The following is a 25896-nucleotide window of genomic DNA, read 5'->3' on the forward strand; positions in this document are numbered from 1 at the left end:
TGATCATGATCCTACTCGTTTGTGAGTGAGAGTACCAAATAACTAAGGACCCGTTTGAATGAGGTATTTTGCCATTTTAGCGGCTTTTCTCCTAATTTTCCGGACAAAATACCCCATCTCAACGGGCTCTAAAAAGAGAGTATGGAAAAGTTGTTTGGAAGAAGAACATACGGGCTACAGCTGTCCAAAAATCACAGCGGATCTTCTTTATAAACCCACACCCAAAACCACGTTGCCGTCTCTCTCTACACCCTCGATTTTTGATTTAATATCGAGCGGATAGCCAAAAGGGCAAAAAAGCAAGGAGACAAAAAAGGAAAAAAAAAACTAGGGTTAGGGTTTTAATCTCATGGCCGGCCCCGGAATCCACCCGTACCACCACCAGCACTGGGCCCCGCCGCCGCCGATTCCGCCTCCGATCCCCGTCGAAAACCCTAATCGTCCACCAACCGACGAGGTACTGAATCGATCCTCTCACTTCATCCTCTGAATCTTCAAGAATCGCCGTTATCGACTTCTTCTCTCTCTTCTGTAGGTTCGTACAATCTTTATCTCTGGATTGCCTGAAGACGTGAAGGAGAGAGAGCTTCAGAATCTCTTGCGATGGCTGCCTGGGTACGAAGCTTCGCAGGTGAACTTTAAAGGAGAGCAGCCCATGGGATTCGCGCTCTTTTCTACTGCTCAGCAGGCAATGGCTGCTAAAACTGCAGTTCAGGTGATCCTTTTTGATTTTTTTTCCTGTGCTTCAACTGTTGTCCGGTTTTGGATTTTTTATGAATTTGAAAGTGGTATGTTGGGGATTTCAGGATTTGGTCTTTGATGCCGATAAGAAGTCGGTCCTGCACACTGAGATGGCCAAGAAGAATCTATATGTAAAGAGAGGTAGGTTGTGTGTTCTTTCAGGTTTATTTTCTTCATCCTCTGAATCTTCAAGAATCGCCGTTATCGACTTCTTCTCTCTCTTCTGTAGGTTCGTACAATCTTTATCTCTGGATTGCCTGAAGACGTGAAGGAGAGAGAGCTTCAGAATCTCTTGCGATGGCTGCCTGGGTACGAAGCTTCGCAGGTGAACTTTAAAGGAGAGCAGCCCATGGGATTCGCGCTCTTTTCTACTGCTCAGCAGGCAATGGCTGCTAAAACTGCAGTTCAGGTGATCCTTTTTGATTTTTTTTCCTGTGCTTCAACTGTTGTCCGGTTTTGGATTTTTTATGAATTTGAAAGTGGTATGTTGGGGATTTCAGGATTTGGTCTTTGATGCCGATAAGAAGTCGGTCCTGCACACTGAGATGGCCAAGAAGAATCTATATGTAAAGAGAGGTAGGTTGTGTGTTCTTTCAGGTTTATTTTCTAGTTCTTAGCCTTGGGTTGTTGTCTAATCGACCACTTTAATATTATTAAAGTAGTAGTTTGTGCAAAGTATCCGCATGGAAGTTGTTAGCTCTAACCTTTTTGTTTGGCATTCTATTATTATTTGTCTAAAAAATTAAATCTTCACTGTTTGGATCAATGGGAATTATTAGTGCACTGTATGGAGCAACAGCTTAATGAAGTGAAAACTTTTGCTTATAATGTATGATTCTTGGGAATGCTGTGTAATAAAGAGGAAGATGATTCTTTTTCATTTTTATTGCGAAAAATTAATTGTTAAATTTCCTTTCCTGTAGATTTTTTAATCAATGGAAATCTTGATTTCACTATGATTATGTTGCCATTCTTTAATAGTTGCTATTTATATCCTTGGAGAAATCCCGATATGACATATTGGATGATACCCATCAGAAATGATAGTGTCTTAATTCATTAGATGTACATTTCTCGAGTTGACATAATCTGTCTCTTAGTGGATTGTACGGAGTTATATGTGGCTTTAACCGACTTCTATCTCCGAGCTTTCGAAATTTAGGAACTCGTTAGCTAAACAAATTTGCGTAGTCCATCCATCTAATTGCAGTTAACTCTTACAAGTGATAGAATGGACTCATGTAAACATATGTGTGATTCAAAAATCTAGAGGTTCTTCCACATGTTTATAGTAGGAACCATTGTGGAGTTTTGAGACTTTAGCACGTCCCTCTTGATAAGCAACAAGTTGCTATTGGTGCTACAAATCATGCCAAGTTCAGAGTGTATAACAGATCAACACAATTAGTCTATATTGGGCATAACTTGGTTAAGTCTAAAGTGGCTGGTAGGATTGTTGGAACTTGTAGTCTAATGAATGACAAATGAGGCACAACTTTGGCTTTTTATTTTCTTTCCTCTTCTTATCAGTGGAACTATACCAAAATTTGATAGAATACATCAAGGTTGTTAGTGCTATCCACTGTTTTAAAAAGCCTCCGCCTAGTCCGCCTAGGCGTATGTCTAGGCCTAGGCGGTACCTAGGCTGCCTAACTAGCGCCTAGCGCTTGGCGGTACCTAGGTTGCCCATTTAGTTTTTAGGAGTGTTTAGGGGAGCATTGTCTGCATATGTGGACTGCACTCTTTAGTCATTGGTCGTGATTTTTTGCATTGCAGCCTTTACGTTCTTCAACCTCATTCAAACTCCTTTAACCTCTAAATATGAACGCCTTCATTACCTCCTTCGACCTTCAGCAAAAGCTCCTTGACCACCCCATATTTTTATCAATTATTATAATTTAATAATTTAAAAAAATAGCCAAATCTCTAGACGCCGCCCAGACGTCTAGGCACTAGGCATGGGCTGAAACGCCTAGTCCGTCTAGCGCACTTGTTACATGAAACATTGTCTTCTTCCCAGGCCTCATTCTTCTTATCCACTTCCATTGATGGCTATTCTTCACTGATCCAATATTTTCATTGTTTTTGTATCTTTTGAAAGCATTTATTCCCTTAGTTTTTACACTAAACGCTAATGCTTAGAAAAGTGCAAGGCAAAGCGTCAAATCATTTTATGATGCGAAGCGTAAAGTTTCAATGGGAGAGGCTAAAACCTCATGAGTTAATTATATTTTAATTTTTAAATTCATAAATACTGTAAATATATCAATAGTGGTATAATAATTAACAATTAGATACATCCATGACTTGATCAGTAAATAAGAACTAAATATCAGAAGGATAGATGCAAATCATAATAAACTAGGCTAAATACATAAGCTATATATATTATTTATAGTCACATGATCATAAGATACACAAGGGCCGCATTTTAATTTGAGTCAATAATCTGTTTATATCCTCCTATCTTATTTAAAGGGAAGCGCTTTATGGAGGGTGAAGCGCACATTAATTTTCCTGAAGTGATAAGGCGTGTGCTTCAAGGAATAAATAGCTCCTCTTTTGAGTTTAAACGCCTTATGCTTCAAAAAAGTTTCAAAGTGAGTTTCAAAAGAACTTTTTCAAGCATCGTAAACGTGAATATTTCCTGCTTCCTTTTCTATCATATATTGTTTTGCTGCTGCTACTCTCTCCCTCCGTCCCCTTTCTCTCTTGTCCCCGTCCAGGCGGTCACCCCTTCTCTTTGTCTCTCTCCCATAGCAGAACTTGCATTACTAAAAAAATTGTTTGGTTGCCTTTGGGTTTAAAAACTATATTTAAAAGAGGTAAAAACTCATGTTTGAGATGAAATCTTTATAAACCCATTTTGGAAACATTTAAACATTCTTTAAATTTACAAAGAAAATATATTATTATTTCATTCATAAATTATGATCATTTTATTTTGATAATTGAAAATTTGTGATTTTAGTTTAGTCTTATATTTTGGTAGAATTTAAACTAAGCTAAAAACCAAAAAGGGTTTATTATCAAGATTCTAAAGCATGATTTCATTATGCATGTGGTTCGGAAGCAGATAGTGTTTAATCGGATTATGCACCATAGGATTATATAAATTTATGAGTTTCTGCTTTTTTTAAGCTTATATATTCTTTATCATATATTGAATTGTAATTATTCATAAAAAATATAAAATATCCCAAGTAAAGGCTAGCAAAAGTGCAATTGAGCAATCCATATTTAGTTAACTACTTCAAACTTCAATCCATATGTATCAAATAACTAGCTGTTCGAATATAAGAGGCTGTTTTGGGGAGCTTATTTTCAGAAGCTTTTGTGCAATGTTAGCTTTTGTTGGCTTTTGGCTGTTATGGTAAAATTTAATAAAAACTACATTGTAGAAAAGTTATTTACTTGGTCAAACTTAGCTTATTTAGGTGAGCTTATGATCTAGTTTTTCGTAAGTTGGGAATTTTAAATATTTTTAAATGTCTTTAAATCTTGCTTATTTCGGATTATCCAAGAGAGAGATATTTTAAAACTGGCTTTCCTTTGATGTTTCATCTTTTATCTGTCTCTCATTTTGCTACTCTCTCTACCTGCATGTTTTACCGCTCCACCATATTTAGTACAACCCAGTTAATTCAAAACGCTCTTTTTTGATCCCAATACATTTAAAAACTCCGTTAAAAGGATATATATGATGGGAAGGCCTGGTAGAAGTTCAATGGCACATACAAATTGAACGAAGATTATTCTGCTGCATCTTTGACTTCTTTCACCTATTAGTCGGTCCGCCTTTTGGTTTCTCCGCCTTTTGGTTTCTTGTGCAGTCCTACAAGGTGGCAATACTTAGTCCAACTTTGATGTTTGTGGAACAACAATTTCATTTGAGCCCAGCCCCATGACATTCACATGCTCACTAACGTTTGTTTGCTTAGTTTCCCCATATCTATTTTTAAGTTGGATGCGCGCTACCGCATGAATTTTGCTTTGATCAATATGGCAACAGTTCTGTCTATATGCATTTTCATTGTTCTGAATACCTGATTTGTGGTTTCATAGTTATATGCACATAAACAGGGGGAAATGAAACATTTTTTTAATTATGATGGATCAAAGAAATGTTGAGCTCATATTTAACTCTTCCACTAGCAGATAGCTTAAGCATTGTTTAAGTAAATTAATCTATAAAAACTGAGTCTTGTTGGTAGCGTTATCAATGGAACTTGCCATTTGTACTTGCTGTTTGGGTAGATTGGTGTACAACCATTCTGAGAAATTTTGAAAAAAAAAATTATGTTGCTTAAAGATGACATATTTATTTTTGGAGGTAAAAGGTATTGTGTTTTTGTATTTAATTGATAATTTGATTTAATGTACTGTGTACTCCAGCTGTTATTCGCTTATTTTATTTATCATTTCAGAGGTGACCTTTGGTTTAACATTAATAGGGTTTCCTTATAATCTATACACAGTGCGTTTTTAAAGCTTTTTGTACCCAAGTATAATACTGTTGCTCAAACCAGTGTATGGTTTTGGTGTTTTTAGAGTTATTGCTGCTTGTTAGCATGTAAACATCTCAACAGTTAAGAGTTGATGATGTGCTGGTCTGTGTATCTCTGAATGGTAATATTTACTACAAAATTTCTTTCTTAAATCTGTAGGTGTAGTAGCCGATTCCAGCTCATTTGACCCAAGTAAGCGTTTGCGAACTGGTGGTGACTATACTCATGCAGGGTATCCGAGTCCTTCTCCTTACCCAACACCACCTCCACCGCCACCACCACATGTCTGGGGAACCCCGGGGTAAGATGTTCTTTATGGCTAGCCACTTTTAATATAAGTAGCAGTTGGCTGGTAATATACTGCTTGTGATTCATTAGTTGCTAAATGATATTTTTAGGGGAAGAATTGGATTGATAAAAACTTTTTCTGGAACCGTGATATCATCAATCTAAATGAAGTTTTTGTTGTTGATTTTTCTTTAGGTACATGGCTCCACCTACATATGATCCGTACGGACCCTATCCAGTTCCTCAAGTAGCTTTACCTCCTCCTGCTCCTTTGCCAGCTCCTAGCGGCTATGCCCCAGTTCAGGTAGTTATGATATGCAACCTGCCTTATTGTAAAGAACTCATCTTTTCAGAAGGGTAAGTGTTGGATTTTGAATTACGAGATTAGTTTCAGAATTTGGGCAATCTCTATCCGGCAACTTGTATCTCAAAGTAATTGCAACTATCCTGAAGTATCTTATTAATTGTGTTTCAAATCACACACACAACTTTTTATTTCCAACTATGGAAAATATTTTATTTCTCTATATAATTATATGTTAAAGATTAAATAATGTTGTCTTAGCATATAATAATATTGTTTCATATTATCTAGTTAATTAATAATATTTATGAACAAATTGCATTATTCCTATAAAGAATGTTATGTTTACTAAATTACCAACATAAATATAAGTTTGTTAAATTGCATTATTTTACTTTAAGGTCTTATTTCTTAAAAATATCGCTATAAAAATATTCATATTAGGTAAATAAGACCATTTGATTTAAAATGATTCATATATTATAAAATATTTTTTTGTGGTGTTACACTGTGTTTGTAATTATACTTTGCTAATTAACAATATGCTTCTATTGGGTTGTACTTTTCTAACATGTTAATAGTATTTTATTATAGTGAAAAGCATCTTCAAAACTATGTTATATGCAATCAATTTATTTGATCCATTCCGTTCATTTTGTTTTATATGTTTTGGATTGTATATAAACAAAAATTAGGCATATTGGGGTTTAGTTACTCATGCATCACGTGGTTGTAAAATTAACAGTTTTATGATATTACAACTAAAAAGACAATGAAAAATATGTATTAGAAGTATTTGAACATTATGATTTTCGTTTTAGAGATGTTTTGAGACATTTAGGTCATGATGAATGGAGTGGTTCATTCATTGGAATAGTCTAATCAATGCATCAAGAGGTGCTTGGTTAGATGGATTCTAAGGTGACACCTCTAAGGTGACGCCTTAGGAACACTTTTCCCTTTATTATACTATGATTATGTTACATAGATATGTTAATAAAAATGTATTGTTTTCTAGAGTTAAAAATAATTTGGTTTAAACAAGTAAATATAAACTCCTTGAGATTATGCAGAGGTGCTTGGTTAGATGGATTCTAAGATGACACCTCTAAGGTGACGTCTTAGAAACACTTTTCCCTTTATTATACTATGATTATGTTACATAGATATGTTAATAAAAATTTATTGTTTTCTAGAGTTAAAAATAATTTGGTTTAAACAAGTAAATATAAACTCCTTGAGATTATGCTAATTTAATAAAAAAAATAAAATTTTAAATAAAAGCATAATACTAAAATACTTAAATAGGCTCAAAAGTTATATTATCTTATGGAGAATAACATTACTATATTGAATATGATATTTTAAATAATTTTATTGACAACAATGTTGTTTTAGAGCCTGTTTGGGAACTTTGGATTATAATCCACTTGGGTCATGGATTATAACTCATGTGGGTTTATAATTCAAAGTGTTTGATAAATTTGGTGGATTATAAATTATAATCTATCATTATTGTCCAAAATGACCAAAAAGTACATGGGGTTGGTGGTGAGTTTTTGAATGAGGACTGAGATCTTGTGAAATCATGAATGGTATAACTGTCTTTTACTTGGTCGAGTCGCAGGATCTCCCAGGTTAGTTTTTTGGTGGATTATTAAAATCCAAATAATCCACTTGCCAAGCATTCGAAAGTAGATTATAATCTACTTTGACCATTTCGCAAACATGCTCTTATTTGTGGAAAATATGATATTATTTTACAAGAAAATAATAATATATTGTTAACAACTGTTATATCATATTGTCAAGGGCGGAGCCAGGACTCCATCCAGATTGGGTGCTACTGAGCAATCTAGTTTTCAAAATTGAAATATTCCATTCCATGGAAAGCTTGCATTTATACTTAAAAGATAAGAGAGCATTTGAAACCAAAGTTCTATAACCAAAATACCCATCAAGTTTTCACACAAAAAAGAGAGTATTGATGCTTGCTTTCCACTGCTCACTTTCCATGGCAACCAAACAGTACATTAAGAAAGTGGATGCCATGTCAGTTGCGCGTCAACTTTCCACTTTTTCATTTTCAAAATGCAAACAAGATTTACAAGTAGAAAGCAATGAGAAAGAATGTACTTAATGAGTAAAGTGCTTTTCTTTCTTTTTTCACTTTCCATTTACTTACACTTCCAGGTTGCAAATACTCCGAAATGCCAAATACCCCTTATGTGGTTTGAACCCCTAATTTTCTCTTTGGTTTTGAAGGTGATAATATAATCAACTATACATGAGGCTTATGCAGTTGTTTTTTAATATCTTTTTTTACAAGCATGTTTAATTATTATACTTCTTCTTATTTGCAGAATTCAAAAGACAATCCGCCGTGCAATACTCTTTTCATTGGCAATCTCGGTGAGAACACAAATGAGGAAGAACTGAGAGGTCTCTTTAGCGTGTATGATCCTAACCTTTCAAAACAATTGATTCCTATCTTCTATAAGATGCTGCATTTTCTATAATGAAGGATGACACAAGTTTTGAAATTTGATTGATGTCCCTCACTTTCATACTTTATCTGGATCGTACTGATGCCAATTGCACCTTGTATATTGTTTCTGCTACCCTTTTTTGTAATCCCATTCACAGGCAACCTGGTTATAAACAAATGAAGGTTCTGCGCCAAGAGAGAAACACCGTGTGCTTTATTGAGTTTGATGTATGTATTATGAAGCTCTTTTTTATATTCATACTGTTGCTTTAAGTTTACACTATACTTTTTAAGCTGGTTCCAGATTTTGTGAATGTTGGGTTTTGTTTATGTTTTTGTGTTCACTAAGTCCAACTGTTCTTGCAGGATGTAAACAGTGCTATAGCTGTCCACCAAAATGTGCAGGGTGCAGTTCTTCCTAGTTCTGGCCGTGGTGGCATACGAATACAATATCCTTTAATATGTATGAGGAAGGAGCTGAACCGTCCCTTTGAAAATTTACTAAATAATAACTGAGTCTTGCTTTTTCACGAACATTAACTGATTTCTGAAGATGATCCAACATTGCTCTAGAAAGTTTTCTGGTGTAGGGTTCTGAAGTACTAATGTGATTTCAAAATCATTTGGTCTATTTTGATTACAAATCAGTCCCAGTGACCTGCTGAATTTACAAACATTGAAATCAGATCCCTCCCCTCTGGACATGACCAATGACATGATTATATCTATAAGCCAGTTGGATAAGAGGTTGTCAATTGTCGTCAACTTGACCCGATCATGGGTGTCTGCTCTATTGCAAGTCAAAGATATACCCGTATGTTCTCGAAGTTATTGCCTTCATTAGATTAAAATACTTTCCAAAGCAGACATTTATATTTTGTTCTCCTTTCAACTAAGATAAATGAGTCACTTGAGACAAATATTACAATTCTGAACTATAATTTATTTCTAGATTGCTGTGTCTTTGATACAATCAAATAAAATATTTTAATTACTATAAACTTTGGTTAGAGCAAGGGAAGGCAGTGATCACTAAAAATTGTTCTTGGATTGGTGGAACAATATAGTTTTTTCTTATTATTCAAGTTTTAACATGTACTCCATTTTCCTTAACCCGTGTTACATTTTCGAAGAACCCATTTGGGCAAAAGAAGAATCAAGTTGGTGGTGCTGCGCCTGAAGCTAATGGAAAGTCACAAACCTACTAGCAACATCTTGAAGGGGTGTAATTTTGCTTTTCATGCATCCTTGTGAAGATTAAAGCATAGATGCATGATGGGAACCATGCTGTTGCATCCAACATCATCATCCCATGCTTGTTTGAATGCACCTTCTGGTCATGATTGCCATTACCATCTTCCATAATGTGGAGTTACTTTGAACGTTATATATATATATATATGTGATGTTAATGTGCATTGGCATTATGAAGCTGGTCAGATAGTGTTTTGCATTTATGTCCATATGCAACTGAGGAGTTTGTGGCATCATGATGGATCACATTTAGGACATTTGCATGTCAAGTGATATTATGTAGATACTTTGTTGAAATATTTTGTTGCATTTGAAGTGTATGTTTGAACTCATTCCTTAGACATTACCGTGCCTGGCCTGGAGAGAATTATCATCATATTAACCCGTCAGATGCTATTGCGGAAATATTTGGCTACATTTGACTTTCAATGATTGAGCTCATTTCATGACATTATCACTTGGTAGCTTGGAGAGCATAACCGTGAATTCATATTCACCCATCCATCCATCCATTCATTCATTCCATAAATTCATTCAGGTTGACACTGATGATTGTGCTTCTTCTCCAGGCTAAGGAAGAAAAACTGAAAAACCTGGAAATTTTACTGGGACGAACTTACATATGGAGTGCTGTTCACTGGAAAGCAAGAGGTGAGTGATTTATATCCATGTTTCGTCATGAGGGTGAACTTTCTTTCTTTAGTTATATGAGATGTCCCGCTGCAATGGTGAGGGGAATTAATCATGGTATTTTTTCTTAAATATATTTTTGACAACTAATTGAGATATACTTCTTTTAGTTCATTTGATTTGTCTGGTTCCCGTTGCATCTTTAGACTTTTTGTGCCTCCTTCAAGCTATTTTAGCATAAGCAGTGTCTTCAGTGTCAGTTAAGCGTAATCACAAACCCTAATGGTTAGATTGACTGTTTTATCATTTTCCTCATCCCGTGAGGGTTTAAACTTTAAAGAAGTTCATGTTCTCACCTTGTTTTCCTAATTCCAGTATCCTAAGATTGTTTCCGTCATGATTACCTTGTGTAGTGTTTACAGTTTTCTACTGATGTTTTTATAAATTAGTCGAGCTTTCTGTTGACCTCCTTCCCGTCTGCGTTTTATATGCCTCTTTCGATTCTTGGTGCCATCGCCACTCAAGTCTATACTTCTATATAGAAAACCAATGAGCGGTACCATAAAGTTGGAATGTCTTTATTCATCACCATTAGAAAAGAGGGGTATATTGGTAAATTTGCAGGTCAAAGTGAGCGCACACTCCTTTCTTTTATTCTCATTGCTTATTTCTAGAATGACACGGGACTAGGATTTGACTGACATAATTGAAGTTGTAATTTGCAAGACCTTTTTATTCTCTCTTCATTTCCTTTCTTATTTCTAGAACATTCTAAATCACATAATCAAATAGCGGTACTCTTCAATTTTCTTCTTTTTCTAGTTTAAATCACTTGCTCCCAATACATTATTCTCAATAAATTAATGAAGTTCCTTAGCAAATTGTATTAAGAATACTTTTTCATTTAATTATGAAATAACAGTTTAGTATAGTTCTATAATAAAATTACATAAATCATTGTCAAATTACTAATTACTTATAAGTATGATATTAGATTAGTTGGATAAATTTCATATTTTTGTACGTGCATGGCACGTGCCTACATGCTAGGTTATTAATGATAAATTTTTTTCGTGCATGCATTGCTATTAGTCAGAAATTTCTTATTCCAACTATCTTTATGGCTTCTCATTTCTGCACTCCCATGAATTCATGGGAATATTACTCAAATAAATTCCTATTGAAGTCCCTTTCAATACCACTAGGTAGCTCTTTGTGGCAGATTACTATTTTTTAACCTTAGTGCGATGTGAGTAGTTTGGCTTTTTGCTGCTCTTTTCCATATTAATCTATAATCTATTACAGAGGTTGTTGGATTGTCAATACGCCATTGTGTGAATTAAATTCCTTTAGCCGCTGACCTCATTCCCAGCAATTATTTGTACCGATTTCGACTCGGGTTTTCCCCCTCCTTTGAGATGAAACCAAAGCAAACTTATCAGGTTTTCCCAGTTTTGGATAAAGTTCCAAATTTTTAGTGTTGTCAATGTTGGTAATACTGACGGTCCCTCATTTTAGCCATATCCATCTTATAATCCATATTCAAACTTGTAATCTGTGTTGCGGGACTTCCCTTTTTTCGTTTTTAAATTTCTTACTTAATAATTTCACCTTGATATGAGTTGAATCTCGTTTTGTGCTAATTTCAACTTTGTAGATGACATTGCACTCTATGTTGACAGCATGTTCCTTTCGCTAGAGTGTATTTTTGAAGTTATTTTTTTTATCCTCTCTTTAATTAAACAAGATTGAGATACCTCCACCCTCTCATTGTGGTTAGTATGAATCAATCTCGCCAAAAAAAAAAATGGGGGAAAAAGAGGAGGCTTTTGTTATTGATAGTAATATATTCACCAATTTGGCAGCACTTTTAATGTACCAGAATGATTTTTTGTTTGGACAAATCTTTAAAACGGATCTATTTTGAAATAATATTAGAAAAATCGACCTATTTAGACGAAAATTAGCAAAAACGACCGTCTTTTGCCCACGTCAGCGCATCGTGGGTAGAAAACGGTTGATTTTGCTAAAGGAATTTTTTAAATATACATGGGACTAGTAGCCCAGTGCAATTAGTGGGTCTAATTCATCCCAAACAGTGCGCACGAGACTAGCAGTCTCGTGTTTTGGGCAAAGACATTCAACCCAAAATGATTTACATGGGACTAGTAGTCGTGTTTTGGGTTAAGACGTTCAACCCAAAATGATTTTATCGGGACTGCTAGTTGTGTTTTGGGCAGAAACATTGCGGTGGAAAAATGATTTACATGGGACTGCTAATCTCGTGTTTTGGGCGGAGAGTTTGCAGCTCAAAATGATTTAATTTCTGGGCCAAAATCAAAATGCACGAGACTGGTAGTCCTGTGAATTTCTTAGGCAGTTCTCATGTGCACGTTTTATGTGCATGTGCACTTGTAAAAATCCAAAAACCATCTCTAGTTCTGTATTTTCTATACAAATCCAAAAACCGTCTCATATCGATACATTTCATAATAAAACTAACACAAACCAAATTTGCATTTCCTGTATAATGACACACCACAAATTCATTTCTAATTCCCACCGCACATCATACCACAAACTCATTTACAAATCCAAAAACTGTCTCACATGGATACATATCTTAATATAACCCCCTTCTCATTCCACCACACACAACAATAAATAACTTAGCACAAATAGTTTAAAGTATACCTCACGTACTCTCTCGATACATATTGGAATAAAGCCAAGACACAAATAATATACTCCGTAAACTTTGTCTTGTATCTCGGACATGTCCTTGTCCTCCTTCTCCACGATCCCGAGCTTGGATGAGTTTGTTACTTGGTTGCGTTTGTGGTTGGGACGCCTACATGTTGCGAAGGTCTAGCTTCATCGTTATTCGGTTGATTTTGTTATTCGATTGCGTTTGTGAGATGTGAGCTGTGGACGAGAGGTTGGTGGACTCAGAAGCGATGGTGGACTCTGAGGTAGCCTTGGATGTGAGCGGTCAAGGCAAGAGGTGTCGATTTGGGGGCAAGGAGATAGGGATCAGAGAGGTTAGGGCACGAGAAGGGTAAGAAGGAGAGAGAGAGAGAGTCACAAGGTGTGATGAGGAAGAGAGTCATGGGCGGGTGTTTATATATGGGGGAAAAGTATACAGCACTGCTAGTCCCATCTAATTCTTGCTACCCGTCTAATTCTTGCGCGTAGCGCTTCATAATTACACGAGACTACTAGTCCCGTGTAATTTATAACTTATTTTTGCGACTTTGATCTCTTTTTGGCTAGCTGTGATGAGCTAGTCAAAAGGAGGTCGTTTTTGCTAATTTTAGTATGAATGTCAATTTTGCTTATATTGTTTTAAAAAAGGTTAATTTTAAAAAATTCTCCTCCTTGTTTTAACTTTCTACCTAAAGTTCGTCAGAGCCTTACACAGACCGTCAGGCTGTACTCAATAATTAGACTTCGCTACTTCTGAACGTGTGTGAATGAAATCATCCGAGATTAGTTTGGTGTGATGCACGAAAAAGTGTTGATCTCCGTTAGTAATGTAGAAGGTTCATCTTCAACTGACGCGAAAAAGTGTTGATCTCCTTTTGCATTTGCACCAAAGTTTGGTGTGATGCACGAGTTTTGTGCATCATGCCAACTTTTTTTTTAATGGTCAACTCGTTACCAGAATGAATCACGAAAAGCTATATGAACTGCCTAGAAGAAAAGGTTTAATGCTGGAGCTTTCGAGAAGTGTGTTTTGTGCAGTACAGAGTACAAGCGTCAAAGCATCTTCAAAGGGTGTAGACGGTGGAAGGTCGGCCGTCGATCTGTTTTGGTTTTTTGAAAAAACAAAAATTAAAAAATAGTGCAGGGGTAGCTGTCATCCATTATTGTTTTATGGGCCCACTGTATTGCTTCCGATGGCTTTGTTTTAAAATTATCAGAATCGTTTATTTGCTCTCATAAACAAAAAAGACAAAAAAGAAAAAAAAGAAAAAAAAAGAAAAAACAAAGAAGAAAAATTTGTGCGTGATATTTCTGGATAACCAACTGAGCATAAAAAAACATTGAATCTTTTGGTAAGTTCAGACGCGCAGGAAAACAAATGAGGATACATTACAAACAAAATATATTGCAGTTGAGACATGACTGTCACAATCAATTGTACAATTAATAATTTGGTTATGCGTCCATGTATATCAATCTCCTGATTAAATTAGTGTAAGAATTCTGTTATTATCTCGTAATTTAGTTACATCCCACCTTTCTAGAATCCACAGGTACCCACCCGTTTCAGTTTTCCCCTTAAGTAATTACGGATTGTTAGGGAGACGTTAGCAATAAAAGCCATTGCTAAGTTTTTGGTGGAAATAAACAAAAACAAAAACGATTCCAACTAAAATTAGAGTAATTATGAATAACAAGCTAGTAAAAAAATCTAATAAACTATGGGAGGTGACCTCATCCAGGCTCTCTGTCCCAAGCTCACGGGCAACAACAGTGAGAATTTATGTAGCTCGTCAGTACCCTGTCATTTTTCCTCGCCTCGTGCCAAACAAATTTTAAAGCCCAGCCCTGGCTTTCGCCGATACGCGAAGCTTTGCCTCTCAGTATAAACCCGATCTTTTATTAATGCTTTTATTTTGGCTGTGGGTGTTCGAGTGGAGCATGGTTGGTAAATAAAAGATTTAAAACATCAAATAATAATAAAGTAAATGTGACGTAGCATTCATTATCCATGCCTGGTTTGTTTACACTAATCCTATTTTTGGTCGGTAACAGCACCTTTACCATTTATTTATATGTCTACTGCTCTGCTCTGGATCACTGTAGTGTAACCTCAAAGCCTGAAACAAGCCGAGAGGAGGCCATGAGGAAAAGAGCTGCATACAGGGGTCACATCTTATAAAGGCAAAGAAAATCCCTCCCCTTCTTTCTTTTGATTTCTTCAACAATTACTTCGAGTTGGGTTTGTATAGTTCTTTTTGTGTTGTTCTTCACTCTTCTTCGTCTAGCTGGAACTACTAACCTGCACTCGTACTTCAGCAATCTTTTTTCAACGTGTTATGTTTCTTAGGTAGGGGCTTTCTTCTTGTTTCTTTTTGCTTGGTTAAATCAGCAATTTTGGGTCAGATTTCCACAGAGTTTTGATTAATGGGTGCTACCGTTTGGTACTTTCCCTTGTTATTCTTCACTACAATTCCATTAACCTATGCTTTGAACTCTGATGGAGAGTCCTTGCTTTCCCTTGCCAAGAATTTCAAGCTTCCACCCTCCATTAACTCCACTTGGAACTCTTCAGACCCAACTCCATGCAAATGGGTAGGAATCCGTTGTGATAGGTTCCACAATGTGATCTTTTTAAACTTGCCACAAAGTGAAATCTCTGGTTCATTAGGACCAGAGATTGGGCTCCTCAAACATCTCCAAATACTTGATCTTGGCAACAACAGCCTCACGGGTTCGATCCCGTCTCAATTGGGCAATTGCAGCTTTCTTAGATACATTGATCTTTCTGTCAATTTGTTCACTGGTGAGCTTCCTGGGTCTCTCGAGAGTCTCAAGAGATTATCCTATTTGTCCCTTTTTAGCAATTTCCTTGGTGGGAAGATACCAAACTCGTTATTTCAGCTTCGGCGTCTTGACACAATCTTTCTCAACCAAAATAATTTCACTGGTCCTGTCCCAAATAGCATTGGAAACTTGACTCAACTCAAAATCCTTTGGATGAGTAACAATCAGTTATCAGGGTCCTTGCCTGACTCCGTCGGAAATTGCACTAAGTTAGTCGAGCTCTATCTCGATCACAATCAGCTCACTGGGCCACTTCCAGAGACCTTAAACAAAATCAAAGGCCTTACCTTCATGGATGCCAGTAGTAATTCTTTTACCGGGAAGATTCCTATGATACCAAGCAGTTGTCAGGATCTTCAAGAGTTGTATGTGTCATATAACCAATTTGAAGGGAATATCCCAACTGGGTTAGGAAATTGCAGTAGTTTGACATCGTTCGATGTAGTTAACAATAAGTTATCAGGAGAAATTCCATCTTCTATTGGTTTACTGACCGAGCTTTCAGTTCTTTACTTGTCTATGAACTCTCTGTCAGGCTCGATTCCTACTGAAATTGGGAACTGCACATCTCTGACGGATTTGCAACTGTATCAAAATCAGCTACAAGGGGCCATTCCAAATGAATTGGGCAAGCTGACTAACTTGCAGAGTTTATTTTTGTTTCGGAATAATCTGACAGGAGAGGTTTCTATTGATATTTGGAGGATCCAGACCCTTGAGAATCTTCTCATTTACAGCAACAGTCTCTCAGGGAAGCTGCCATTAGAGATAACTGAGCTAAAGAATCTAAAGAACATCTCGCTGTTTAATAACAAGTTCACTGGAGTCATCCCTCAAGGCTTAGGGATCAACAGTAGTTTAGTTCAAATTGATTTCACTAACAATAGTTTTACTGGGGACATTCCTCCTCATATTTGCTTTCAGAGAAAGTTAGTGGTTTTTAACCTTCCATTCAATTTTCTGCAAGGAAGCGTGCCTCTTGATATTGGGAACTGTTTGACTTTGAGACGGCTAAGAATTGATCATAACAACCTAACTGGTTCTCTTCCTGCATTTGGGAAAGGTTCAAGTTTGGTATATATGGACTTGAGTGTGAATAATTTGAATGGCTTTATCCCTCCAACACTTGGATACTGTGAGAATCTCACTAAGATTAATTTGTCAAGGAACAGACTTTTTGGCCCTATACCTCGAGAAATTGGCTATTTGGTTTGTCTTCAAGAATTGAATGTCTCCTACAATGGTTTATATGGTCAGCTTCCACAAGAAATTTCACAGTGCTCCAATCTATTTGCTTTGGATGTGGGTTCAAATTCTCTAAATGGTTCGATTCCTTCAAGTCTAACTAACCTAACTCTTCTCTCTCGGTTGATTCTTGAAAGGAATAAGTTCAGTGGAGGAATTCCAGGTTTCTTATCACAATTCAAAAAGCTTCTCGAGCTAAGACTTGGAGGAAATTCTTTCGGAGGTACTATCCCTTCATCTTTGAGTACATTACAGAATCTTGAAGCTCTAAATCTTAGCTTAAATGGACTTGTTGGAGAGGTCCCCAATCAGCTTGGGAACCTGAATAGACTGCAGAGTTTGGATTTCTCTCTCAACAATTTGACAGGAAGCCTTAAATCATTGGCTTATCTAATTTCGTTACTCGAGGTGAATGTTTCTTATAATCACTTCACTGGTCCAATACCAGAGAAATTAATGAAACTTGTTATCTCCAATCCAACCTCTTTCTTGGGCAATCCCGATCTTTGTATCTCTTGTCAACCTGATGATTATTCATGCGTAAAGATTTCTCCTTTAAAACCATGTAGTACATCGAAGAAATCAAAAGGCCTCAGCAAGCTTTATGTTGTGGTAATAATTATTGGCTGTTCACTGTTGTGTTTCTTGGTGTGTCTTGTGTTGGGTTGTGTACTACTAAGGCTTAAAAGTGGCGAGCCAGAGGAGAGGACGCCTTCTTTGCAGCAAGGGTTATCTTTATTACTTACCAAAATTATGGAGGCAACCGATAACTTAAATGAAAAGTATGAATTGGGAAGAGGAGCGGATGGAATAGTGTACAAAGCTTCTCTAAGCCCCGATAAAGTCTATGCGGTAAAAAAGCTTGTTTTTGAACCTCAGAAGGAATCAAACATGAGCATGATTAGAGAAATTCAAACAGTGGGCAATATCAGACATAGGAATTTAGTGAAATTGGTAAACTTTTGGTTAAGAAGTGATCATGGACTAATACTGTACGAGTTCATGGAAGGGGGAAGTCTTCATGATGTTTTACACGAGATGAAGCCTCCACTGATTTTGGAATGGAATGTGAGATATAAGATTGCACTTGGAACTGCTCACGGATTGGCTTATCTTCATGAAGATTGTGATCCTGCTATTGTTCATCGTGATATAAAACCCAAAAACATACTTTTGGATTCGGAAATGGAGCCTCATATATCAGATTTTGGCATTGCGAGGATCATCGATCAAATGTCTTCTGCCTCCTCTCAATCTACTGCCATCGTGGGCACCATTGGCTATATGTCTCCAGGTATGTATTTATTGCTGTACTTCTATGTAATTGAACTCATGGATAAGTTTTATACATAACAAAAAAAATTATTGCCAGGATCCTGTAATTGGATCTGATACTTGAGTTGTTTAGGATCATATATGGGCGCAATCACAAATGTGATTGTTATGTAGAAGGCTAATTAAAGAGTCGATGAGATTCCTTGAAGAGAAAAGAGTCAAGTATATTATGAGTTTAGCCTCTGAGTTTAAAACCAACAAATTTTTGTAGCAAAGGTCTGAGCCTAAGCTTTTAAATTATTTTAGTTACTTGGAAACTTATTTCTCATCTTTTTGAACATAATGGATGCCAGATAACTCCTGGCTCACAAAATAGTGCTTGGAGTCTCACCAGTGATGCTAATTCAAATCTATGAAATCAACTGTAGTCATGCAATCTTCTGTTTATTTGTTTCTTTCGTTTTAAAATTTGAATACCTGTTTCATCTATACTGTGTTTTCAGCCATTGCATGTTAGTTTTAATAGTTTCTGTGTAGTTTATATAGAACAAAAGTACATTAGCTTATGTACCAAATCCTCATGTCTTTCAACAGAGACAGCATTTTCCACCCGAAAGAGCAAGGAATCAGATGTTTATAGCTACGGCGTGGTCTTACTCGAACTGATAACAAGAAAGAGGGTTTTGGAGCCATCTTTTCCTGAGGACACCGACTTAGTGAGCTGGGTGCGCACAACCTTGGATTCTAGTGATGATATAGAATTAGTTGTTGATCCCAGTCTTATGGACGAAATCATTGCATCTGTTCAATTACAAGAACAAGTTCATGGAGTTCTTCTGTTGGCTTTGAGATGTGCTTCAAAGGACGTAAGCGAAAGGCCATCGATGAGAGAGGTTGTTAAAGAACTAACTGATATCACGTCAAATGCTACTAGTTTGCTGAAAGAGGCAAGGACTGTAAATGCAAGGGTTGGAAAATGAGGTCATTATCTTGCTCATTATTTTTAATCTATGCCCATGAGCAGTTAACCACTAGGATTAAGATTAGGCATAACCTTAGTCTCACTTGGAGCTATATATGTACTTATTAAAAGCTCATGTATGCATTTCCATCGGAAAAAGGGCTCGTGTATGCAATATATTGAGGATGGAATGAGATTGTCTTTTATATGAAGACTTTGCTAATCTTTCTGATCTATAATGCATTTTGGGTTCTTTGAGTTGATCTTAAAGACAGATGTAGTAAATACAAAACAATTTTACGTAAGAATAGAAGTTATACACTATGAAATATTACTACTGTTTTAAGTGAATTATCATATAACTGTTACAAAGTGTATCGTGTTATGGAAACTTTGTCTTTCTTAAACATGCTGAATTTAGAAAGGTTGCCGAGTCCACCCTATTCTATATAGAATAGCTCCTTATCATCTTTTTTTTTTCTTTTTGTCCTTCTTTATTATTATTATTATTTTGGTTGGTGGTCCTTTTTTTGCAAGGAAAATTATCAAATGCCTTCAAATTTGAGGTATGTAAACTAGAGTTCATTTACTTGGTAGATGTTAATGTGAATATCGAGCTCTCTATATAATTTTTTTCTCTGAAGTTCACCGAATAAGAATGTTATGGGAGAAAATATGGAAACTTCTGCTTTCTTTTTTGTTTGTATGAAGGACAACCATTAGAGTGTGGGATTGGAGAAGGAGAAAATATGGAAACTTCTGCTTTCTTTTTTGTTTGTATGAAGGACAACCATTAGAGGGTGGGATTGGAGAAGACATGCCTGCTCGAACTTCAAACATGCTAAGATCCTGGATAAAGATGAACTATGTGCAACTTTTAGTCTTTCATGATTAGGTATGGATTAATTTTTCTTCTCCTTCTTCTTTCAGTGAAGTTTCCATTGTGGTACAGAGAAGACAAATCAATCCTCCTTGTATCTAAAGTCCAGTTGCTATTCCAATGAGGATAACTAACTGTGCTAAAGATTTATTTGAAATGTACCTTGCCATCTTATGCGATACTGGGGATATTAATTTGAAAAGAAGGTCTAGTTTCATCATATTAGACTCATTCAGTGCCTTTAAGCATTTACCACCAACTTTCTTCTTATTCAATATATAATGTATTTAGAATCAATCCTCAAATAATTACCACCTACCCGGGCTTTGAGAGGTATCTCTGTGATATTTGCGATGTGGATTCAATGAATAAGCTCCAAGACCTCTATACCTGAGATATTCCACATCCTCTTGAGTTTAATAGTTCAATTTGCTTGGCTGTGGGTATAAACTGGCCTGCTGGTAGTTTGGTTTGAAGCTAATTACCGATCTTTTGACAATTGACAATGATTCATTAGTACATACAAAATGAGATACAGATTGCTTCTATATAGCAATTCGGAAGACCTGCGTAATGACATGCCCAGGAGAACCATATAAGTGAATTTTTGTAGCGCAAAGATGATACACGCACAAACTGATCGCATATACACGTGCACGTGCATAGCGAAAAGAAAAGGGAAAAAAAAGGGAAGGAAAAAATGGAGTGAAGTTGAAAGAATGAAAGAAGACATTTCATTTGGTGGACTAATTATCTGCAGCTCGGTTTCCTATTACTAATTTGTTGTTGGACCTTGACCAATGAAATTATTTACTTTCTTACTCGTAGGTAAATTGGTCACAATTTTATTATGTTAAACTAGCTACTATGCTGATGTGGTTTTGACTTCTTCCTCCAGTCTCCCCTCGTTTTTGGGAGTGCTTTTGCTTTCTAATCTCGTATCAATATTCTATAGTGCACTAAAATGTGGTTTGTTAAGGTTGATCACTTCCAAACATTTTCAATATAGCGAAGAAAGTATTTTCTTTTTCTGAAAGAGTGAAATATGCCATCTGTTTCATTGAATGATGTCCCAAGGCTTGACGGACTTTCTCCATGTATATAATTGCCAGTGTCCTTAGGATGAAAGAATTTTCACTACTATTCACATATTATTGCATTTTATATATGGAAATAATTAGTCTTGGTGTGCCCTTGAGAAGAAATCTACCTCTCGTGCGGTTTAGCCCTCTAATCACCAATTTAAAACTCCTTATTAATCAATAACAACCAGTTTCTCCTTTGCCACTAAAAGGAACAACGTTGCATGCAGAAGAGAGAAGATTTTGCGTGCAAATTTGTTGCAGGAAGTTGGTCTCAAATATGTTGTTTTGATTTCTACACTTTTATTGTGGAAAAAAGTATTTCTAACTGCAAATAAAGTGTTTGGTTAGCTGCAAAAGCTGTTGAGTTTGCATCTTTTGTTGTGCTTCTTCCCTCAAGTTCCTCTTCTGTATGACACAGTTACACGTATGATTGCGCGCAACTAATTACATTGCGAAGCTTGTACATGCGGGGGAAAAATATGACAGTATAAATTTATTATGTACGAAGTCAAGTTTATCATGTATAAGTCTTAACATAATTAACATCTCTTTTTGATTGGTATATAAGGAATCAAAGTCTCACGTTTCAACCGTATCTGATGCCGAACAAAGCTATGTACATAAAAGAGGACCATCGCTAGGTTCCTCAGTTGATTAAAAATGGTCATTGGTCGCCTTTCAATCCTACATATTTGGCAAGCGTAATCCTCAAATTCCAAATTCAAACTAAGAACGCTAGGTTGTCATAATGTTTTATGCCCATGATCTCCCTTGACGGTCAACCCGATGCTGGATTCTTGCCATCAAATTCGTAAAGAAATAACTTCAGATCACCAGTAGTCAATTCCTTCGTCAAATTGTTTGGCCTTGTTAGTACTTGACTAACACCACACAGTAGCTAGCTATCCTTGTTAATTATAATTATTTAAGGTGATTGTAGCGAAATGAAACTAATTAAGACCCTGCTCAACCAATTTTGATCTCTACATAAGTACGAGTATTATCGGATACAACAAAGATACACTGGCATAAAAAAAAAAGGAAGCGTGTAATGAATACGTCGAGTAGACCTGTTACGTATATGATTAAAGCTTATAATTCAATTATGAACAAACTCAATCATTTTTCCAAAATTAATTCATAATGTAAGAAACCATCAAGAATGAAAAAGCTCGCTTGACAAATGTTCCAAAATTTGTTGAGAGCAGGTCAATAAATAAGATAGGAACAATGGAATCTTGGTTAAATTAATCACAGTTGTTGTGACTTTAAGCAATCTTTGTCACTCTGTCATATATATAAGCAAAGCACATGAATATCATTGTCAAGATTTATTCTGCTAATAAGGTTCATTTTGAGTGCTACGTAATAATTTTAAGTCATATTTAATTAAGATGGTCAAGGCTCAAGAGGGTGATCCCCAGAGATTCAAATATGTACAATATTGACCAAATCAGCTGCTCGCAACAAAAATCCAAAAATGTCCCAGAGTAGTCCCAGATGAAGGTTGAAATGTTATCGGTGCAGTTGCCATAGGAATCTGAGTGTATTTTCTTTTTTCTTGTTTATTATTATTTTTTTAAATTACTCATCTGCCTTACTCGATTAGTACTCGTGGAAAGGTCTATAAACTGAATTTTTGTATGGCTCACAACAAATGTATTAATATAATAAACTAGATAATAGTGGGATTGACAGATGATGAAATTCATTGTTAATTTCAGGCTATATAGCACTTAAATACCTCATAGTCATACTCACTTAACAATTAAATCATCTTTGCTTTTTTCTGTTTCGAAAAGATTGTCCTCTATAAACTTGATGATACAAAGGTATCCATATAACGACATGTTTGGAAACTTGGCTTATAATCCACTTGACGTATAATTCACAAATGAATTATAAGCTGTGTGGATTATGAGCCAAAGTATTTGGTTAAAAAAAGTGAATTATAAGTCACTTTTAACAAGAGATTGTTTAGCAAATGAGTGGATTATAATTCATCATCGTTGTTACAATGACTAAAAAAATATGACCCTAAATTTAAACATTGAATAGACTTTAGAATTATCTTAAATGTTGAGAGGTAAACTTGATATTTACTTGGTCAACCTACATAGCTTATAACCCATCAAAAAATAAGCTGGGTTATAAATTTTTTGGGCTTATAAGCCAAAATAAGCCGGCTGTCAAATATATTACAATGACTTATAAGCTAAAAAAGTGTCTTATAAGCCAGTTTGCCCAGTTGTCAAACACACTGTAATTCAATCGAACTATCTCAACAAGTTAAAAACTGATGTAGGACACTTAACGAATAATTTCACAGAGGATTCAGACAATCACGAGCTAAATATAGATTTATATGTATTAATGATTTTCGCAAAAAAACAATCATATCTTCTAACTGTAGGCGTCTAAAAATGCCTATGGGTGTCCGCACACGGCTCGAGACAGAGTGAAGATGATAAACATCATTATTAGAGTCACGGAAGCTCGACAAACACATGAAGCGAGTCGACGGGTCATACGAAGCAACGGAACTTCGAAATAACGGAAACAAGAGCTGATCGGGAACCCCGCGTCGTTTATAAAAAGGTAGAGCACCCCTGTTGTCCATTTATTCCACATATAATTCAATCATGGGAGCCTGTAGATCTCCTCGTCGGCTTTCCAACGCATCTTGAATCGCCTCATTCCGAGGTCGGATGAGTGAGTTAAGGCTGTTACAGTAATCGCGGGTCGGAATTCTGCTACAGTAACCGCGGGTCGGATTGAGCACGGGTCGGCTTGGTGCTACAGTACCGCAGGTCGGAGGCTACAGTGATCCGACCATACAAAGAAGTAAAGTTTTGACTATGCTGTGATTTGAATCTAAAAAATCTCAAAACATAAAAGTTGTAAATCTCTTCGTCACCTTTCCAACGCATCTTGAATTAGCTTAATCGGAGGTCGTACGAAAGAGTTAAGCCCAAAATACCGAAGATGTCTCAAACTGACCCGCGGTGGCGGGTCGGATCAGTCCGAGGCGGCGGGTCGGATCCATCCGACCCGCGCCCACGCGGGTCACATCAGTCCGTCTCGCGCCCAGAACTGCCCGTAACCTCCTAAACGCATTTTTAGGCTGTTTCGATCGGTTTTTTCTGTTTCAGAGGTTCATAACTGCCTAGATATCATCCCCAAATGTGGTTAATCAGTTATTAACCGAAGATAAGGCCAAATCACTCATTCTCATCCACAAACCCGCATCCGGAGCCCTATAAATACAAGCCTAGATCACTCATTCTCATCCACAAACCCGCATCCGGAGCCCTATAAATACAAGCCTAGGGCCTCCTTTCAGCAGGGGGATTAATTATCAAGAGGAGGAGGTGCTGCCGGATTGAGGAGTCAAATGAGCACGAATTTCAGCGAGGGTTGACAGATCTTGGCGAGTTCTTCGGCATAAAGAAGGAGAGTTCGAGAGATCCGACGCCCGTTTCCCCATTTCCTTGAGATCAGGCTTGGTCTTGATCTCGAGAAGAGCTACTGATTTCGCTTGGTCAATCTCAGCGCTTCAAATCAAATACTTCCTCGGTGAAGATGAAGCTCTGCCGAATTTTTTATCAACCGGATCCAGATCAAAGGCGGTCCACGGATAAACCCCGGTACAGGTAAAGATCCCACGTAAGCAGAAGACCGATAAACGATCTCTGCGTTTGTTTGATAAAGTTATAAACTTTTTTTTTATTTTCATTGTGTAAGGAGATTTTATAAAAAGATCAACTTTTTTATTTTATTCGAGTTTATTGTAACGACTAAAGTTGTAATATATTCGATAGCAATAAAAACAGCAACTTTCGACGTAAACACTAACCCGGAAGACATATTCTAATATATTATATATGTAATTCACCTATCTCGACGAGACGGAGCTAACCAGATTGTTAGATTTTTAAAATCTCATTAGCAATACCTGGTTTTGGCTGAAATCAAAAATAATCAGCTTTTAATTTATCTTTAGTAATAAAGTTGGAGTTTATTTAGATTAGGAAATAAATTTAATTTTAGAGTCAAATTAGATTAGGAAATAAATTCAATTTTAATTTATGATTTGTTTCCTCTATTATAGGGAGTCTTTTTAGGATAGAATTTGATACTTTCTATTTCTTTGTAAATCTAGTCTTACTAAAAATCTTATTTATTTTTCTATTTAAGAAGAGTCATGTAACCCCAAATAATAATAACTTTTTATCAATAAAATTACTCTTTAATATTTTCTTCGTGGATTTAAAGTTCTTAGTGGATTAGGGGAGCGTTCTTTGTGGATTTAGAGAACAACCCTTGATGGATTTCGAGGTTTATCACTTTCGCGCTGTGTCAATAGATATCAGAGTAAGATCCCACTGCTTTAGACGATCGTCAGAGATGGATTTGAGAAGGTTACCGAGAGTGTGATTTACCACCTCAGTTTGATTGTCTGTTTGAGGATGGTAAGCAATATTGAATTTGAGTGAAGTATTAAATCACTACTACAATGTCCTCTAAAAGTGGGATAAAAACTTAGAATCATGATTAGATATTATGGATTTGGCACTCTATGAAGGTGAACTATCTCCCAAAAAGAAAAGATTGGCAATGTTGCTAGCATCTACTGTCTTCTCGCACGAAATAAAGTGTGACATCTTTGAAAATCTGTCAACAA

The 25896-nt window shown here is 36.2% G+C and overlaps 2 protein-coding genes across 5 annotated transcripts; both read left to right on the forward strand.

The window, feature by feature from the left end:
* Positions 227-9926, forward strand: LOC109840484 (cell wall integrity protein scw1). Of its 4 annotated transcripts, XM_020409154.1 has the most exons (10): positions 227-457; positions 536-715; positions 807-882; positions 5409-5550; positions 5733-5841; positions 8035-8106; positions 8205-8296; positions 8488-8557; positions 8696-8778; positions 9453-9915. In XM_020409154.1, the coding sequence occupies exons 1-10, from the start codon at positions 350-352 to the stop codon at positions 9535-9537; spliced, it is 1017 nt and encodes a 338-aa protein (XP_020264743.1). In that variant the 5' UTR covers positions 227-349; the 3' UTR covers positions 9538-9915. The 4 variants fall into 4 exon arrangements, with proteins under 4 accessions (XP_020264743.1, XP_020264744.1, XP_020264745.1 ...); XM_020409155.1 differs by lacking the exon at positions 8035-8106 and having other exon boundaries at positions 230-457; XM_020409156.1 differs by lacking the exons at positions 227-457; positions 536-715; positions 807-882 and adding exons at positions 968-1150; positions 1242-1317 and having other exon boundaries at positions 9453-9926.
* Positions 10140-19466, forward strand: LOC109840483 (receptor-like protein kinase). Its single transcript, XM_020409153.1, has 3 exons — positions 10140-10234; positions 11519-18305; positions 18881-19466. The coding sequence occupies exons 2-3, from the start codon at positions 15347-15349 to the stop codon at positions 19264-19266; spliced, it is 3345 nt and encodes a 1114-aa protein (XP_020264742.1). The 5' UTR covers positions 10140-10234; positions 11519-15346; the 3' UTR covers positions 19267-19466.

This window comes from Asparagus officinalis, chromosome 5 (genome assembly GCF_001876935.1).
Source record: "Asparagus officinalis chromosome 5, Aspof.V1, whole genome shotgun sequence".
Lineage (NCBI taxonomy): Eukaryota > Viridiplantae > Streptophyta > Magnoliopsida > Asparagales > Asparagaceae > Asparagus > Asparagus officinalis.

What these genes read in the sequence shown, in the direction of transcription:
- LOC109840483 (XM_020409153.1), top strand. Translation starts at nt 15,347, where the DNA reads ATGGGTGCTACCGTTTGGTACTTTCCCTTGTTATTCTTCACTACAATT. An exon ending in CATTGGCTATATGTCTCCAG is followed by an intron (nt 18,306 to 18,880) that starts GTATGTATTTAT and finishes GTCTTTCAACAG; the next exon opens with AGACAGCATTTTCCACCCGA.
- LOC109840484 (XM_020409154.1), top strand. Translation starts at nt 350, where the DNA reads ATGGCCGGCCCCGGAATCCACCCGTACCACCACCAGCACTGGGCCCCG. An exon ending in CTGAGAGGTCTCTTTAGCGT is followed by an intron (nt 8,297 to 8,487) that starts GTATGATCCTAA and finishes TCCCATTCACAG; the next exon opens with GCAACCTGGTTATAAACAAA. An exon ending in CGTGGTGGCATACGAATACA is followed by an intron (nt 8,779 to 9,452) that starts ATATCCTTTAAT and finishes AACCCGTGTTAC; the next exon opens with ATTTTCGAAGAACCCATTTG.